This window comes from Mastacembelus armatus, chromosome 21 (assembly GCF_900324485.2).
Source record: "Mastacembelus armatus chromosome 21, fMasArm1.2, whole genome shotgun sequence".
Lineage (NCBI taxonomy): Eukaryota > Metazoa > Chordata > Actinopteri > Synbranchiformes > Mastacembelidae > Mastacembelus > Mastacembelus armatus.
The window spans coordinates 15,196,927-15,215,355 of NC_046653.1; the positions used below are offsets into that span (position 1 = coordinate 15,196,927).

Sequence of the window (18,429 nt, forward strand, 5' to 3'; positions counted from 1 at the left end):
CTCGCTTTTTAACCGGGAAAGATCTCCATGGTAACCTAACAGCATGCAGCATAACTACCCTGCTCTGGAGGAGCTTCAGCTCAGAGGACTATATCAAAAATGTGTCCGCTAATCAAGCACTTTGGTGACATGGTTCATCCACAAGCCTGGAACATTTAGTAATGGAAAAAACAAAGGTGGAAAAAAAATGCATATCAATAAAAAAAAAGTGCAACCAAATCTGACACAATCAAGAAGATTTCTTCAGTTAATACATAACATGAACATAAATAACATGTTTTCCACAGTGTTTTCCATTGAAATCCAACTGAGAACCAGTCCCATAGCCTGTTATAGTCTGGGGACTACCTGGTACACCCCAGACAATAAGACTGATTTAAAAAAAAAAAAAAAAAAAAAAAAAAAAGAATTACAGTTTAAGGCCATTAGTAGCAGTATGAAGCTGCTGTGTCATCAAAGTACACAAGAACCCACAGGCATGCGTGGACTACAGTGGACAGGGAAAATCATATTACTGCTGGCAGTTTTACACTATTCCACCATCAACAGTTGCTGGCAGTAAGGTGATGCCCAAACATTGCACTGGGCTGACAAAGACTGCTATAGAAGACTGTAACAGAAATGAAAGTAAAAGCATCAAAAATATTAATGAATGAAAATGCTTCATGAAGAGGAACATGCCTTCAACAGGATTGCAACACCTCCCAGATACACACAATGCATTGGTAATGGTGAATAACACTGAACGTAAACAAATATTTATGTTTAATATGAAAACTCAACAGGTACTGAGATATCTATCTGTATCTCTTTCTTTACTAAGTTACCACAATCAAAGATGTAAAGTTTTCATTTTTATGTTAGGTCATACTCTCTCACATGCCTCTGTCTTCCTCCACCACTATGTCACTGTGTAAAAATGGAGTAGGTTATTAATTGTATCTAATTATATCTTAGCATTTCCTTCCTGGCAGTGATTGCTTCATAAAGCACTCTGCAGTCAAATGAAAATATTTTTATTGGTTAAATGAAATGGAAAGTAGTGCCTTAAGACACAGCACAATGATAGCAATTCATGTTGCAGCAGTTTATTTGAAATAGTTTCCATAATCATTTTTCTTATCTTTATATTAGTTATGCAGTGTATACTGCATATTGCTTGTTTTACAATATCATAATTGATGCACTGTTCTTGATGGTGCTGTGTGCTTCAACCACCTCTTCTTTAATGCCAGCATGCCCATTTGGTAAATCGTGGGTTAACAAAGCCAGGTTGTAATCCAGAATTGATAAACTTGCATCTTAGCACATTATTATTATTATTACTATTAGTAGTAGTAGTATTATTAGCCTATGTTGTGCACCCTCTCTCATTTCTTTATTGTGTTGTCCCCAATAAAACAAGAATGCCATATTTGTGATCACCAATAACTAATAATAGACTTATTTAAATGGCATGATTCACATTTGACTGCACAGTGTAATTGTGTAACTTACATCGCAATCATTCACCAACTAAATATATCTGTTAGGCTAAATGCTTCCATGCTGCCTCTTTGTTTAAAGGAGGTCAACCTATGCGACCGAGCACCCAGACAACATTATTACTTAATGAATTTAAATTAAATAAAGTATGTGAGTCACAGTAAGACCACAAGACCCGTGTTGCCAGCGAAAACGTAAAAAAACCAAAACAAAATTAGACAATCTAACGCCACTATTTAAAAGTGAGCAAATATTTGCAGAATGTGCGTCTAAATACAGAGCAGGAACCACAATAAATTAAACCCTTGCTTATCATAATTCAATTATTTTTTGCATATTAAAATGCAACTGTAAGGTGAACTGCCATATATGCAATAAACAGAATATTTCAGCACTTATCATCACTGAGTCTTATTCAGCTTCTGCAGCTCCCAAAAACAGGAAAGACACATTATGACTTTGACAACAGCCTCATAGATATTCTGCAAGCCCTTACAGAGACAGACACACTGAACCAGTCATTTGCTGCTGTTGAACCTCTACCGACATTAAATGCCCAGAACAAACCAACCCACACTGGGCTGTGTGAAAACAGGCATCCTCTGGGACAAACCCTTTGATATCTATTAAGGGACATTCCCACAGTGGCCCCCATTTACAGCTTTGATTCTTTTAGTGCTGGACTTCCGTGCATCATTTCTGAATAGAGACAGCCAGAGAAAAGCTAGTTGTGATGCTAGGACTAAAGCTCAACAAAGCATTGTGGCATGCATTTCAGCAAACTCCAGTTTTTTAAAGTTTTTCTTTCAAACGTGGCCTTTTCATGGAGCCACGTATGGTCCAGCTGTTGTCAGCTTGAGCTTGTATCTGTTTTAAAGTTCTCCTTGGTTCTTTTTCCACCATTCAAGTTATCCTTCTGTTCAACCTGGGGTCAATTCTCCTCCAGTGGCTCCAGCCTGGGGGGTTGGCTACAGTCCCATGGACCTTAAACCCCTTAATAGTATTAGCAACTGCGGTCAGAGGAGCATCAAGCTGCTTGGAGATGCTCTTGTTGCTTTTACCTTGATGAAAGATCGCAAGAATTTCCTTTTCTCCTCAGACAACTTTTCTTTCTCTCGTCCTGTTTAATGTGATGCACACAAAAATACCAAACTGCACAATGAGGTCTTTTATTTACAACAATACAGTGCATGCCTGATTATAATAAAGGAGACACCTGTGGTAATAATTGAAAACAACAGTCTGATCGAAATATTACTAAAATCCACTTATTTATCACCAGTTCTAGCGGGTATCAATATTTTTGTGCATGCTGTTTTTGAAAATCCTTGTTGAAAACAATAATTCAGCTTTTTTTCATAGCTTCTTTGTTTTATTCTATGGAAAACAAATGGCTTCCAGTTATCTACACTTTTCAGGATGAACAGAGGATCATTTCAACAAGGTGTATCAACACATTTAGGTATGTCTATACAGAGAAAACCTGTGTGAGCTTAACCGTACTGTCGCTCCCGGATGAAATGTTCTGGTTTGCTATACTCCATGGTAGCTTACGCAACAGTTTTAATAATAGGGGTGGGGGTGTTTTCAGGTCAATACCTTTCCTAGCAGGCATGTGTGCAGCTGAGGTTACCGGATTGAGATTTCACTCTCTTCCACACATATGCTAAAACACCCACGTTTGTACAGCATTCCCTAGCCCCTTACCCTAACCTCACCACACAACACACACATGAGCAGACATCCCATCCTGAATCTTTGCTTCATTCATCCTGACTCTCCCTCCCTCATACCTCCGCTATCTCCCTAAGAGAGACCAAATTCAATTACTGCCAGGGTGCAGAGGGAAACAGACTCAGCTGCACAGGTACAGCTGAAATTCTGATATGCAACATGTCAAGCAAATGCTTCACAGTGACTTCACTGCAGGCAGAGCGATAGCACTGACTGAAAACACAGCCTGGGTGAAACATGGCCATTTATGTTTTAATTACAGATGAAGCCGGGCAGGAGAAGCAGCATATGTGGTGCAGCAAAACACCTTTCTAACTGATAAGAACAATTCAGGAGATTAGGGCAAAAAAGGTGAAACCAGAGCAGCCGGAGTAAAATAAGGCACCACAGGACAAGAATAATCCTGTGATATCACACTGCTAGTCGGGTCTGACATGTTAATTAGTCCTGTGAATCTCAATGAGAAATTCATAATTCATTAAGAAGGGCCAGTGCTGCTGTGAAACTGCTGTGCAGCTGAGGCAGACCAGTTCCCATGAGAGTTTTAGTCTTTATTTGAGACCAGGAGGACATCACAGAGAAAGTGCAAAGAGCAGCATTGCTGCCACACCCATTGAGTACTGTGATGTCTACGTACCCTGCTGCTCCTGTGTCTGTGCAATTCAGTGCCACAGTTCAAGAGCTTAATGAAAGGCTCTGAGCACAATCATCAAAGGGCACAATGAATGAGATAATGTATGTGCATGAGCATGAAAAGTCAGAGGATCCACCTTCATGTGTCTGTCACAAAACCCTACAAAGAAATCTCAGGTTATGTTTGCATTTCCCTTGTCCTTATTTTGTCAATTAAAATGCAAACATTCACAGTCAGGAAGCATCGACTTCACTGGCGTCTGAAGCAAACACAAGCATCTTCCACAAGATACATCCATCTTGGTTACCATAGGAACAAGACTTATTATAACAGCATCACTTTTCCCAGAGCACTTGTGCACAGTATAGAAAGCAGTGCAGCATAATGCTGTCAGATTCAGACATAACCTTACAGGATTAGTGACAGCTTTTGCCATTGCCTCTGTGTTGTTTCAGTCTGTCCTTCCAAAAACCAGCATGAATGATTCAGGACAAATGGGTTTTTCTACTCAGGGTTGCCTCACTATGAATTGAACCACTACACCTTTGTTTACAGTAGGTGTGTTTGTTTTGCTTCATAGAAAGTGGAGAGGTGTGAGTTTTTATATGATGGAAGTATTTACCACTCAAACAATTGTCAGTTGACAGAGAACACGCCAGCAGGCTTGGGCTCAAATTCTGTTTTCATCATAACATAACACGGAATGCCACAAGACTGGACATTGGTTTTTAGCTCATTTTAACAAATTCTAAATTGCTTTAAACTTGATTAAAGTTTATCTGGCTCAGGTTGGTGGGAAAGTGAAGTATGTGTAATTGGACTACATAACAATAAATTATATAGGCATCAGCACCAAAACTGTGTGGAAATTCTCCTTTGTGAGAATATATTTTCCTTTGTGAGAATATATTTTCTATCTAAATCAAAATGTTACTCCATCATCTTCAATCATACCCTCTCATAACTGCCAAAGTATTTCTTGACATCAGTGATATAGACAACCTAAATAAATGGCTTGATGAAAATGGTATCTAATGGATTTAATGTCTAAAATAAAACTATGTAGTATCCAGAACCCTCTAGCATGTTAGTATTCTTAGCCATCAGCCAGCAGATAATTCCCACTGTTGCTCCTGTACTGTGGCTCTTATCCTCCACGACCCAATTACATTTCTGGATGTGAGGGAGGAAGATGGTTGTGGGAAAACAACCACCCCTCCTCACAACTCGCTGCGGGATTTCAATTTCATGCCATGAGAGAAAGGCAACCAAGGGTTCAGAGTTCATGTGAGGAAAATATGAGGATATTTTCACAAGAATAATGCAAGGCACATGTATGCCATACTCACATTACTGAACACTTTTAATATTTTCAGCCTCAGTGTGTATCATTCACCAGAGAACAATCTGAAAAAAAAAGAAGCTTTCATCCTTGTATGAGCCTTCAAAACCACAGCACAGACTCTACAGCAGCTCACAAATCATCCATTTATGTTTTTTATGGTGTCACTGAGCAGATGACCCCTCCCCTCAAATCTTTTCCAGCCTAAACACAATGCCATCATTCAGGGAAGCTGGGCCAATCAGGAACGACGAGCTAATAATCCCAAAAAAAGTTACTGTCAGTCATATTTTAAGTCAAGGGATTTCAATATTTAAAAAAAAGCTACTCTGGCACGCAGTACACAAGGAAATGCTCTGTGTCTCCTGCATATGTTAGTCATAATTGGTGTGCAGCAGCGTGTCCCCATGCACACTAGACTCACATTAATGCTCTGCATGGAGAGATGATACCCCCCTTCCCAACATCCACTCGTCCCTGGCAGATATCAGAGGAAGGCAGAGACTCTGCAGCACGGCAACCAGCCCAGACGCTCCTCGTCTTCCTCTATGTGTAGCCATGGCAACCCACACATAGACCAGCGTGATTCCTTGTGGCCTTTCAAAGATGAACTTGTATAGTGTTGAAATTCATAGCAGCATATGCTCACAGAACAAGCATCATCCAAGGATCCAAACCATTACCTCAGAGGGAGTACACTGTATACTGGGGCTCAAAGGTCGCGGCAGTTTTGCCAACAAAGTGCTCACTAGCAGCAAACGGAGGAGATGCTACATGACAACTCCTTTTCCACGGCAGGAGGCCACATAAAGCAGCTCAACGTGTTTTGTAAGAGAGAATAACAACAGATTAAAGCAGGCTGAAGCAATACCACGGGGACAGCAGAGTTTGAGAGCAGAAACAAGAAATGTTTCTATTTTAAGGCTCACACAAGTTAACAAATGTAATACGTTAGCAGAACAGACAGCACTGACAACATCAGATGCCTGGATGCCAGTAAAACCCAGCCTCCTTGCTGCATCAAGGCGTCTCTCTGATTATTTCCCGTCGGGCTGAAAAACTTTCTCAGGTGACATGGGAGATAAAATCAAAGAGGTGTTATTTATCTGTACGCTGTCTCTGACAATCCTTTCATTCACAACTATCTGCAAAGACAAGCTTGCTACATCGGGGGGGAGGGGAGTCTGCCAGCAGACGCACACAGTACTATATATAAACCTATAATATTTACATATCTGCATTAGCGGAGTGCTACATTCACAGCACCGTTAAACTATAGAGTACTGTTTCTCATATATATATACTGATATTAACAAAAGGAGAGTGACAGCAATGGTTTTAGAAAGCTCACTGACATGGGCAAAACATAGGAGAGAGTTGGATTCGTTGCTCTGGGCTGCAGAGCTGCTGCCCCATTCTTCCAAATGCTGTAACAGCCAATCAAATCCCATTTGTATTCATATTCAGCCAATGACAGCTCATCAAGAAATGTTGTTGGCAAATCATTCCAGCACCACCTCTTCTCCCCCTAAAGCGCTGTGGGTCTGGGGAAGCAGACCGTGTCCCCATCACAGCTCAGAGTTTAACAGGATTTAGAGCTCAGCTTAGACTGCCCCCTTCCCCCTGAGCTCTGCCTTCTTTATTGTTGATATATGATATTTGAAAATACACAACATGAAACACAAAATACTGAGAACCTGTGGAGGACTCTGATGTGCACAAAAAATATGTGGGTCGAATTTAAATGATGTCGACCTAGCTCACTGCGCAGAGGCAATGTTGCAGAAGATAAAAATCCATGAGTGTATCTTCACATACATGTAACATAAGACGGCACAATTCTATTTATTTTACTGTTGCAATCTAGTGCTTATGTTGGCTAATTTAATATTTATACTCCCTAACAACAACATAAGGAAACAAGATGCAAAATTCAGCATGGGAAATGCTCTACAAAAAAAAATTGGATATTTCCGTTTTCTAAACTGTAGGAAAAAAAACCATACACAAGTGGAGATAACATCACATCATATGACAAAAAAACACCACATCCGCACAAATGAGATTCTGGCATTAGAGAAGACACGGCATATTTACTAGGCTTAAATGAGCTGCTAATGAACCTATCATCCAACCAATCCACTTATCGACAAATCATTTTAGCATAATCTGAAGCATCAGTACTGGGTTAGGTCCTTTGTGGCTATTTTGTTTCCTCGCTGATGGATAATATCTGTGATGCGTATGTTCTTCACCATTTGAGAATGAAAAACATAACCGACAAAGATTCAAGTACTTTGATCCGTACACACAGTGTTAGCTAATCTAACTAATTATGTAATTGACACTCAGATCTGTGCTGAAAATGTAGCTATTCATATGTGTCTTATACCCGACTCTCCATGTGGACTGATCCACAGGTGGCACAAAGCAGAAACATCCCAGCACCTCCTCCACGCCTCTGGTCAGTTAGTCATTAAAAACCATACTGCAGCTGACCTGAAAGAGACCCTTCATCGTGTTTCTACTCATTAAGTCAGGACCTCATTGCCATTCAGCTGACAACAAGGCACACTGAAGCTGCTCTAATTGCTTCCCATCACAGTGAATGGGTGACACCATATGGGGAAAAGAGTGGCCTAAGCCCTGAAGCCCTAAAAGCATGAAGGCCCTTCCTTTTGTCACACAGCCCTCTTTGACCTGGGTGGTCTTTGCTGCCATGGTTTCTCTCTGCAGTTTCTGCTTTAGTTATGGGAATGGGGGAAAGAAAACAAATGCCCTCGTCATCAGATGACATTTTGTGTGGCTAAATATAAGTGAAATAAAGCTGGTCACAAGCACACAAAGTCAAAAAAAGAAAACCTAGTAAAGAGCTGATTTTTTTGTGATTTCATCTCAAACCTCAACTTTCTGCACGCCTCTGAATCTGCTCTGCTGTGACAAATGCTGAAAATGGTAGCGATAAACTTTATATCCAACCATGGGACTAATGCACTGAGATCATGGACAGCATGGTCACCTTCTCAGTTAGAGAGGAGTCACGCCTCGTCAGATGAACTCTGTAGTTAATATCATTGAGAATCAGAGGGCAGACCTCAGCTTTATGCCAGGATAAGACGGGGACTTTACAGTGCACATGTATTCACAAAACTCCAATAAAAGATCACAGGTTTCAATATTTTCTTGTATGTGTGGAGAGATCACAGTAGTATAGGTTAAAATGATAAATTACCAGAGGACTGAAACTGACAATGGCACTAGTGGGAAGGTTAAGGAACAATCAAAGTCATTACACTTTACACTATTACACTCAGTAAGCAGGGAATGAATGCTGAACCCATGGCCACCCATGGTAGAAGCCATGTGGTGGATGCTGACATGTTTGACCTGATAAGTGATAGTTGAGAGACAATCCTGCTGCTGAGACATAAAAGTTTGGACTGAAGTGGACTTACCATGTGTAGCACAAAATGCGTTTTTACTTGTGCCTGTATATTAATTTGCCCCTGACTGGGTAATTAGAAAGGCAAAAGTAATATATTGGAGTTTAATGAGTCTGTGCTGGGTGAAAATCTCATAAGGAAAGCAAATGAAAATGCAGAGATATGAAAGGGTTTGTAATTAACTCAGGATTTTTCCTGCATAGTAGCCTTATACAGGGGCTATACATTAAGTAATGGGTAGAGAGGACAGTGAGAGAGAGAGAGACAGTATGTGTCTGATTTTCTTAGAGTGAGCGACTGTGTTGCTAATGTCAGCACTGAATGGGACGTGGAATGTTCCATGTTAGGTTGTGTTCGTTAGTATTCCACCAGTAAGGTTCGCCTAATGGAGTCTGACTGTTTCCTTCATTCACAGGAATGTGCATGATTCACCTCTCTCCACTCTGCTTTCATCCACCCATCACCCACCCCCCCCCTAACCTTGAAACCCAGGCTATACTCATACTGGTTCGCAGGCAACTTCTGCAGAGTTTCCACCGTCCATCAGCAAATATAAGCATCAATACATCAGACAGTGTCAGTATATGTTACGGGACAGGCTGTGGGCTACAGCCTGGATTTTTCCTCCTTTGCCGAACTCCACTTTAGTACAGTGGATACAAGCAAGTGTGAAAATCAATAATGAGAAGATGCAAGCGAGCTAATATTTTGGCTCAGGTCTGCTTTTTAATCAATGACAGTTTACCATTGTCTGGGTTTGTGCAGCCAAATAACATCAGCATCAAGTGTATTCACAGCCAGGGTGCAAAATAGGCCACAGCATGGGATGTGAGCCACGAGATGGCTCTATGGCCCGTTTTTGTTTCTGATACTCTGCCCGCTGAGGTGAAAATTTACCCTGTGAACCAGAGGAACAGGAACTGAAGCCTTCAATGTCAGTAACAGGGTGAGGTTAGGCGTTCTTTGTTTTCACACAAACATCTTGCCTTGAGTGTCTTTGCTTATAAAAATCATCTAAGATTAACTGCTGCTTCTTGAATAATACTGCATGTTCCTATTGCGAAATAAAAGACTGGATAATTGCTTGACAAACGTGTTTTGTAGACCATGCAGTTATCTCACTTCACTGCTGCAGGGGAGAGATTAATATCAGCAGGATCTGAGCCAAGTTGATGTATGTTTTTTTTTTGTTGTTTTTTGTTTTTTATATTTTATCTCTCAGCCACACCAAAAAAAAAAAAATCTGAGATTTTTTTTTTTTTTGTGGATGTAACTAGGTAAAACTGTTACTGTGAAAGTTATGCAACTGAGCGTCAAAGTATTCTTGCCAAATTGTTTTGAGAACTAAATTTTGTCTACAACCAGTAAACTGGATAGGTTAAATATTATGTGTGAAAAGAAAAACCAAACACTGGATTAAACCTAAAAACTTGTTTCCTGTTTTATGTTTTTTAAGATAATACATCTTTCCACCCAGTATGTGAACCACTGGCCGAGGAAAATATATTCCTTGGACACCTCTGGGCAAAAACAATATCAAGCCTACTGAGATTCTATCTCAAGTGCTGACTTGAGATAGAGGGTATAATGCGTATTAAATTGAGCATGAATAAAGCTCTCTGTTAGCAGGGTCCTTTTGTTACCCTCTCATGAGCAGTAACTTCACCTTCAGTCCAGCCTCCTTGCTGCAGTAACAGAAGACTTATCTAGCTCACCACCAAAACAGTAAGAGTAGGTGCGCAAGAAGGTAGAGGACGAGTCGGGGTCATGTGTGGATCAAACCTACAGAACAACATCTCGCTGTGTATAGTGAGATATTCATCCCAGTGTCAGTGCTTCTGTTTTATAATCTCTGTATGTGCATCAAACTGACAGTCAGTGGGTAGAAGAGGAAGGTACAGACTAGACCAAAGCTGCTGAACATACAAATCTGACCTGTCAAAAAATATAAAGTGTCAGTGTGTGTATTTTAGAGGGTAGAGCTGTCTTACTTTCAGACTCTGGGAGAGTAAAATTCCATAAAAATCTACTCTACACTAACAAAAACTCTAAGGTTGATATCTCCTTAGAGAGCAGAGTTTCACTGCAGGGGCCTCTTACAGATTATGAGCCTTGAAGTGGGCTGAATGAAATCCCTCCCTCACCTGCTCTACCACATATCAACTGCAGACATCACAGGCTGGATGATATGTAATTTGAAATAGCGGTATTGGCAAAGACAAATGCAGTGTGTGCTGAGCAAGTTGCAAATTCACAAAAAATCTTGTATTGTATTGCAGGTTTGGATGTCTTAGCCAACCCAAAGAATACATAACTGGTGTTGATTAAGTGACACTCACTCTTTGATAATCTAGTGAGCTTTAAGTATTAGGTGCAACACATGTTGGCACTAGAAAGGCTATAAACAGTCACAGCCAGAAGGACATATACACCCGGGACTACACCCTCAATGTCAGTAAACCTGAGCAGCTTTAGAGGCGAACTCCATTCACACAAATGAAATGGGTCCACTCTGGCTGCTGTTGTATCCGTTTCCCTCCATCACCACGTTCCTCTATCTACTCATCTTACTCCTCTGTTCAAGGCGGGAAGGACTGTGGTCACCGAAAATAGCTAGTGCTTCTATTCTAAGAGAAATAACGGTCTTTGCACTTACACCGCCCTGTGTTTCTGACATTAAATCAAGGTCTGAGGACACCTTTCCAAACTAGCACAGGCTCAAAGGAATGCTGAGGGAACGCGTGGCCTGTCTCTGATCTTCTTCGCATTGCCTTAAAAGGATAAGGCTGCTGTTACTTTATGCATTTTTCGACTGTCAACAAACTCAAGTAAAAACCAAAACCAACAGTGCTTTAATCCATCACTTTTTATTTATCATCACTCTTACCCTGACTATGGCAACATCCCCAAGCCCATTTATTCCTGTAGAAACATTTCTAAACAGGAGCAAGGGTACTATTTTAAGATGTGGATTAACACACATTTGTTAAACTAGTGAGTACTTATGGCAGCATAACATGTACTGTATGTGCGATTGACTCAGAGTAAACTGCAATGCCTGGTGTCATTTAACTCAAGGTACATTGTCACACAAAAACGTGGCTCACTGATATATTTCAAACAACAATGGCTCTCTGGCATAGAGAAATAAACTATATGAGGATTTGGCTCTTGTTTGTTAGAGGGAGAAATTTAATTTTGGGGGCTTTGTTTGTCATTTAAAGTATTATTAGCTTATAATTTTAAAAAAATCACACTTAATCCTTAAAATCCTGAAATCATGAATGAAATTCAAATAGCAGCTCTTCTCTCTCAAAGACATAAAAAGATATTCTGGTCTTTGTTTGTTTACCTGACTGTTGTTATAAATGAAATCGGTGTAAGATCATTTGGAAGATCTGAAAGCAGTGGACAGAAAACACAACCACAATCACCTGATATTACTAAAAAAAGATCTCCCAGTTTTGTCCATGCATTCAGCATCATGTAGTTGCCATGCCAACCTGTTACCATATTGCTGCTGCTATGATGAAAAGGCAAAAATGCTTCTGGACTTATTATGCGGTAATGACTCAGAAACTGGCTTGGGCAAGACAACAATTAACAGCTCACCGAGATGTCAAAGAGCTCCTCTGTGTCGTCCAACATACGGACCCTGATGGTGACATGTCGTCCAGGGGGCATAGTCGGGGGTCTGAGCCCAGGGTCCAACGTACTGATGCCAAGAGTCTCTGGGGCTCCCAGACGCTGCCCTGCTCCAGAGGTCATTGGCTCTGGGTCTGGCTCTGCCATGGTGCACTGCCCTGATCACTTCGTAGCCTGCACAGAAACCACAAAAGAAGTCAGGGATACATGTTCACATACTCAAACGCACAAGAACACAAAAATACAGTTGAAGAGTTGTAAATAAATTATCCAGTAATACGAGAGCATCAGTGATGCATGAGGTGAAACACAATGAATGGATCAGGACCCAGAGGACAGACTGCACAACCTTCCATGTCACACTAACAGAGTAATTGCAAATGCAGTATTTGCACTTGCCACTAATGGCTGATAATTGTTGCCTGTGGGAGAACCAATTACCGTAAAAAAAGATCCAAGCATGTTCTTGATTTCAAAGCATGAATCAGGCAGGCTTAATTTGATTTGACGAACAAAGCATAAGGCTTGAGTGTAAAATCAAAGAATCAGTACAATGACAATTGATTACGTTAAGTCATAAAAGCAAGACATACAGACTTAGTGAGGTTTTAAAGGTCTCGATGGGATTAATTCACAGTTGTGAGAACACTGCAGGAGAGGTAAACTAAATGAGCTTTGAATTTGACTAATTAGAGCCAAGGCTAAAAAAAAACAACATAAGAGAATAATCTATAAACAAACTATTTAAATTGTTAGTTGGAATAGCCATCTTAGAATAATTCATAAACATTTGGAGTAGTTAAGTTAACTAAAAGTAATGGATGATGTGCAAAAGCAAAAACCAATGGATAAAATGAAGAGAGCTAAAATAAAGTGGTTGAACCACTTTAATAATTATCTTACAGTAATGGATAATGGGTGAAATAAACAGCAATGACAAGAAGGATTGCAGGGGTACGTCTGACTGCCCTAACTCATCCATCTATGGAGGCCGCTATCTGACGTTCAAATATAGGCAGAATCTGGAATAATCTGCAATGTCAATCAGTCTGTGTTTGTCCCAGATGCAGGACTGTGTTTAGACAAAGTTGTGTACCCACTCAATGTGGGCAGGCACAAGAGCAGGTCACTATCCACACACCCCCCACCCCCACCATGTAACCACAGCCAGATCCCTCTAGGCCTTGCTGCCCTGCTTAATTCTCTCTTCATTGCACATTCCAGCAGGCTGATGTCATCCTGAGACCTCACCAAGTGGTTCATCAGAGTGCTGAGGCCAGTGGGCAGTTGTTCAGCTGCTGCAGAGGTGAATGACTGCTGCCAATTTCTTAAGCTGAATGCTGAATAAGGCATTTCAAAGTAGGGGATAATGTAATCCAGTCAAGTGAATGGAGAAAAGAGGCCAAGGACAGTGGATACACTAAATTCCGTCTTGTGATGGTCCGCCTGATGCTTAGGGAAGGCAAAGAATAAGGTTCAAGTCACACACCGCAGGCTGAAGTTGGAGTGGACTGGATGAATGAAAGTTGGATATCTCCAGGCCGACCAGTGGGGCTGCTAGAAGTGATTATTTTCATTAATGATTAATTAACTAGGATTGTGTCTCAATGGCTGGCTGCATTTTGGCTCTGGTTTCAATTATTTGTTGTATGTATATATTATTGTTAAGCTCCAAGGCTAACAGAGTCCTTATCTGCTGTCAATGTCAATCTTTGAGTTTTAGTTTTAAGAACTCATTCATAACTTCAGTTAATTCCAAATGTTTAAAGCTAGACCTGAAAGAGGAATTCACCAAGCAGTTTCAGATATAACATGATACTATTAAACACCAACCGCAAGGCCACTGGGTGAAGAGGAGCATGTTCTCAACATTTTCACTATATACTGTCATCACAGAGCAGTGGATGTAAAAATGTTAAAAGTTTTCCAGCTACAGTGCAGACACTAACACTCCACTGGGTTGATGGAAAACAGATCTAATGCTGAAAACATTTTTCAATTCAAGCTCCAGTCATTTAAGACACTTGATCTTCACACCATCATCACTCAGTGGCCCTTGGCTTGATTATTGTCAAGTCTATATATTCACATCTTATATGACCTGCACATACATGCTGTGTAAGCTGACACTGTTGAAACAAAGCACCAGTGAAAGAAAAGACAGTGATTATTTCAGCCCACATGTGTTCTCCCCCTGCACCAGGGATCAGGAATCAACCAGTCATGGGATCTGTGTTTTCCTCAACAAACACATTGAGCACCAGTTGTACAGCTGGCATGTTGATACCAGAAGCGTAGTCGCCCACTATGCAATGCCATAGGGACATTAGCAGACCTGCGAGTGTTTCAAAGGGTAAACCACTCTGCCTTTGAACTTGTTTGCTTGAAATTCCCCACAAGAGTGTAACACTGAACCCCGGCCGTTGGCTCCGGGACTGTAACAGAGGCTCCTAAGCGTTCAGGAGGCACAAAGGGGCCCCTCAGCTCACTCCATGGCTTCACAGCTGGAATCCTTTAGTGACAGCTGAATGGCCAGAGGCTAGGGCTGATACAGCCAGCTGTGTACCTGCAAGAAGCTCCCTAAAAAAAAAAAAATAAAAAAAAAAGAGCTCAATTTCCTCTGTTCTCCAACACCTACGGAGAGCTGGGTGTGGCTGGCATTGCCTGAATTATAAGTTCCCTCTGTACCACTGGTAAGGTGACATGTGCTTATTAAGTGAAAGCAATGACATCCAACAGGCTCTGTGCATGTTGCAACCAGAGCCTGGCTGCCATTAAAAAAAAAAAAAACCTGAATGAAGACTTGAGGAGACAGTGGAGAAAATGGGTGAAACCCAGGTCTCCCCCTCAGTGCAGACTCATCTGACACTAAGTTACACCATTCATATAATGTGGGGTTAACACTACAAGATCCAGTGTGCTGGAACCTTCAGGACATTATGAAGCACCGGACTGGACTCACCTGGACGGCCTCTGGAAAACTAAGTGGCGGATATAAGACACACATGTTCATCATTTAAATGTTGCAAAAGAGGCACGAAGCTTTTAAGTGCCATAAAACATCAGCGACTGCGGCGTCTGCGCACATCCGTGCAGCTGAGGCGTCTGTCTGCACGCAACGCACAGCAGAGGACAGACAGGACACTCAGCTGGCTGCATATGAAGATTGTTACAGAGAGATAGTTATTTACCCACGGGATCATCGAACGATACTCCCACGACTTAACCCTAATCTCTTCCAACAAGTTGAATCACTTCCCTTAAGAGCGCACACGCACACGCACGCACACACACACATTAGAGGACTTGATTCTTACCCCTTCTCTCTCTCTCGAAATGCGGGTTTATCCACACGAATGTATGTCCCAGCTGAAGAAGATATTACATCCACGTCCAGCCGTAAAAGAGGGAGGGGGACGAAGTCCAAGTCGGCGTTTAGATACTGTTAGAAGCGGAGACGAGGCTTTTTGCGGTCGCCATGGCGGACGACTGAGTGAGTGAGCCGGGGAGAGCCGGGATTACATTGAACTGAGCGGCGGATCCACTCCCGGTGCTTTGCACTCAGACAATGAAGGAGGTGCAGCACCTCCACCTTCTCAGCTGCACCGACAAACGGAGCAACAGCACCATCTAGCGACGGCAGCTGGAACAGCAGCACTGACATATAATCCAGTGGGTTGAGGGAAATGTGTACTTGTAAACTCATACAGCAGCACTCACATCCTTTACTTCAAAAAATGCTACTTATTAATACATAAAAATACCCATGGATTCATGGGTAAGCAACATGTTACCATTATAGCTCAATGCAGCTCAGTGATTTCCCAAACTAGAGGTGAAGACACAACATAAAACATAAATGAAAGTTGAGACTTAACTGAGAGAAGGGGACTACGGATTTAAGTATGGGAATAGTGCCAGGCAGAAGATCTGGGGGGTGGCCATTCTATGGCATAAGAGGTATGTACAGCTGATCAGTGTGATAAGACTAGAAGTGGACTGTTGCAATTAAAGTAGTACAACACAATAAATCTTTTATATTTTAAATGTTTATACTTCTCATGAATGTCACCATAATGAGGACAAATAACCGGTATATTGGCAGGCTTGCTTTTAATTAATTAATTTATTTTTTTTGTATTAATGAATGTGTATTTACATGCATATTTGTTGTGGGTGATATGAATGCTGATGTTGTAGATAATTCTTTATTTGGTAAACACTTAATTCAATTCTGTCAAGACAATAGAAAGATTCTTTTTAGTAAAGTGCTGTTAACTGTAGGTAGCACCACATATACTAGTGGATCACATGGCCTGATCATTGTATAAGTACAATAAGTAATATTAATATATCCATTGATACTATTCTGTGTGATAATGTTAATTTTAAGAACCAAAACCACATAGGAAATGTAGGTATGTATTATGAAACTGTTGTTGCTTTTTGATCCTTCGATGTCGGCCCTTCCTATCATTGTGAAGCAGAACGTGAGCTGGGTTTAGACCGTCGTGAGACAGGTTAGTTTTACCCTAGTGATGATGTGTTGTTGCAATATTGCAATTGCAGTAAACCATTCTGTCAAAAAAGGGTGAGACAACAGTTCTCTAGGCCAGATTGGAATTAATATGTGTTTAAACATCATGTAGAGAGGAATGAAGTTTTTAAAAACTGGATATTGGGTATCAACAGGTAAAGATAGGCAAGAGCCAGAATATGAACATATAACATATGCAAATGCCAGATTAAAATATTGTAGGCTGTAAGGTTTATTAAATGTAATGAGAGGCCATGAGGTCCATGATCAAAAAATTACAGGACAGAAATGTTAATGATTTCTGGAAAGAGATTAAGGTAATTAATCATAATAAGGTGACTATGCTTGCCAGTATTCCTGTGGTCACAGGGTCTCAAAATATCTCTGAAATGTAGGGATATTTTTAATTGTATTAAAAATGATGAATATAATGTAGATGATGTGTTTTCTAATGATGGTATGGTAGTTAGGTCAAAATGAAGTGTCAGCTGTGCAATTGAGAAACTTAAATTGAACAGAGCCTCCAACTGGGATAAAATAACAGCAGAGCATCTTAAGTATGAAGTTGTTAGTCTGTATAGAAGACGTAATACCACAGTATTTATGCCCCCTTTGGATGCATCTAAGTCTTTAAATAAATTCAACCATAGCAAACTGTCTTTCAAGCTACAAGAACAAGAAACTCATCATAGAGATTGACCCTGAGGTCTGATCCCCTCTAGTCTTAACCCCAGTCCAATTTTATCAATAACCTAGACTTTAATGTAGTTTTAGTTTCTAGTTTGCTCCTAGTTTTAATCACACCCTCAAAGTGTCAAAGTAAAATCATCATCTTCACATCTTGGTAATAACAATGTGATCAGGATTTGTAGCAAGAACAGTTGTGGAGATACAGGTGAGCAACAAAAAGTAGAAAGAAGCCAAATTCCGAGATCCAGACTCAATTTCAGGTCCAGCTTTATAAAGACCATCACCACCAGCTGTAAAAAGAAGCAGAGAAAGCAGAGTTCAGAAACCAGAGTTTACATAGACTCACTTCATCAGCAACAGTCATCTTCACATCACTTCAAACAGATGATCACAACAGGCTTCTAGCTGACTGTTGTCCCTCTCTCTCTGTCCAGTCCTAAAGCCTGTCCCTGTTCTCCTCTTACAGTTTCACTTGAGAAGGTTTGAGCTTCACAGGAATCCCTGTATCTTTACTTTGTTACTGACAATGTTTAGTACAATCAGAATCAGAATCAGAATCAGAATCAGAATGAGCTACTGTAAGCAGCATGGATTGACTCCAGCACTCTACTGACCAGTGTCTATAGTTTTGAACCGCACAATTCTGCATGCAGTTTCTTCCCAGGGTCCTGTGTCTGCAGTCATTGAACCTGTATAAAGAATAAAAGATGGTGATAAAATAATTGATAATCAATGTCCTAATCAACTAGCTTCTCCATTCTTTCTCTGGGTAAAATGTGCAAGAGCAGCAGCAAGAGATGATCTCAGCCCTACATCATTAATGTTCACTGTGAAACAGCTGCAGTAAAACCTCAGTCTTGATCAAATAATCCAGCTGTACTTTTTCTGATGTCAATATCTGGATCGCATGAAGCTCCAA

At 40.7% G+C, this 18,429-nt stretch overlaps 1 protein-coding gene across 2 annotated transcripts in view; it reads right to left on the reverse strand.

The window, feature by feature from the left end:
* The window catches only part of LOC113123534 (FERM, ARHGEF and pleckstrin domain-containing protein 1-like), a 44,368-nt gene extending 28,550 nt beyond the window's left edge, over positions 1-15,818 (reverse strand). For both annotated transcript variants that reach the window (XM_026295705.1, XM_026295706.2), the window contains exons 1-2: positions 15,601-15,818; positions 12,251-12,457 (exon numbers count right to left, since the gene is read on the reverse strand). In XM_026295705.1, the coding sequence (XP_026151490.1) occupies positions 12,251-12,430 (180 nt within the window). In that variant the 5' untranslated portion in view covers positions 12,431-12,457; positions 15,601-15,818. The remainder of the gene's footprint in view (positions 1-12,250; positions 12,458-15,600) is intronic.
* Between the last annotated feature and the right edge of the window lie 2,611 nt (positions 15,819-18,429).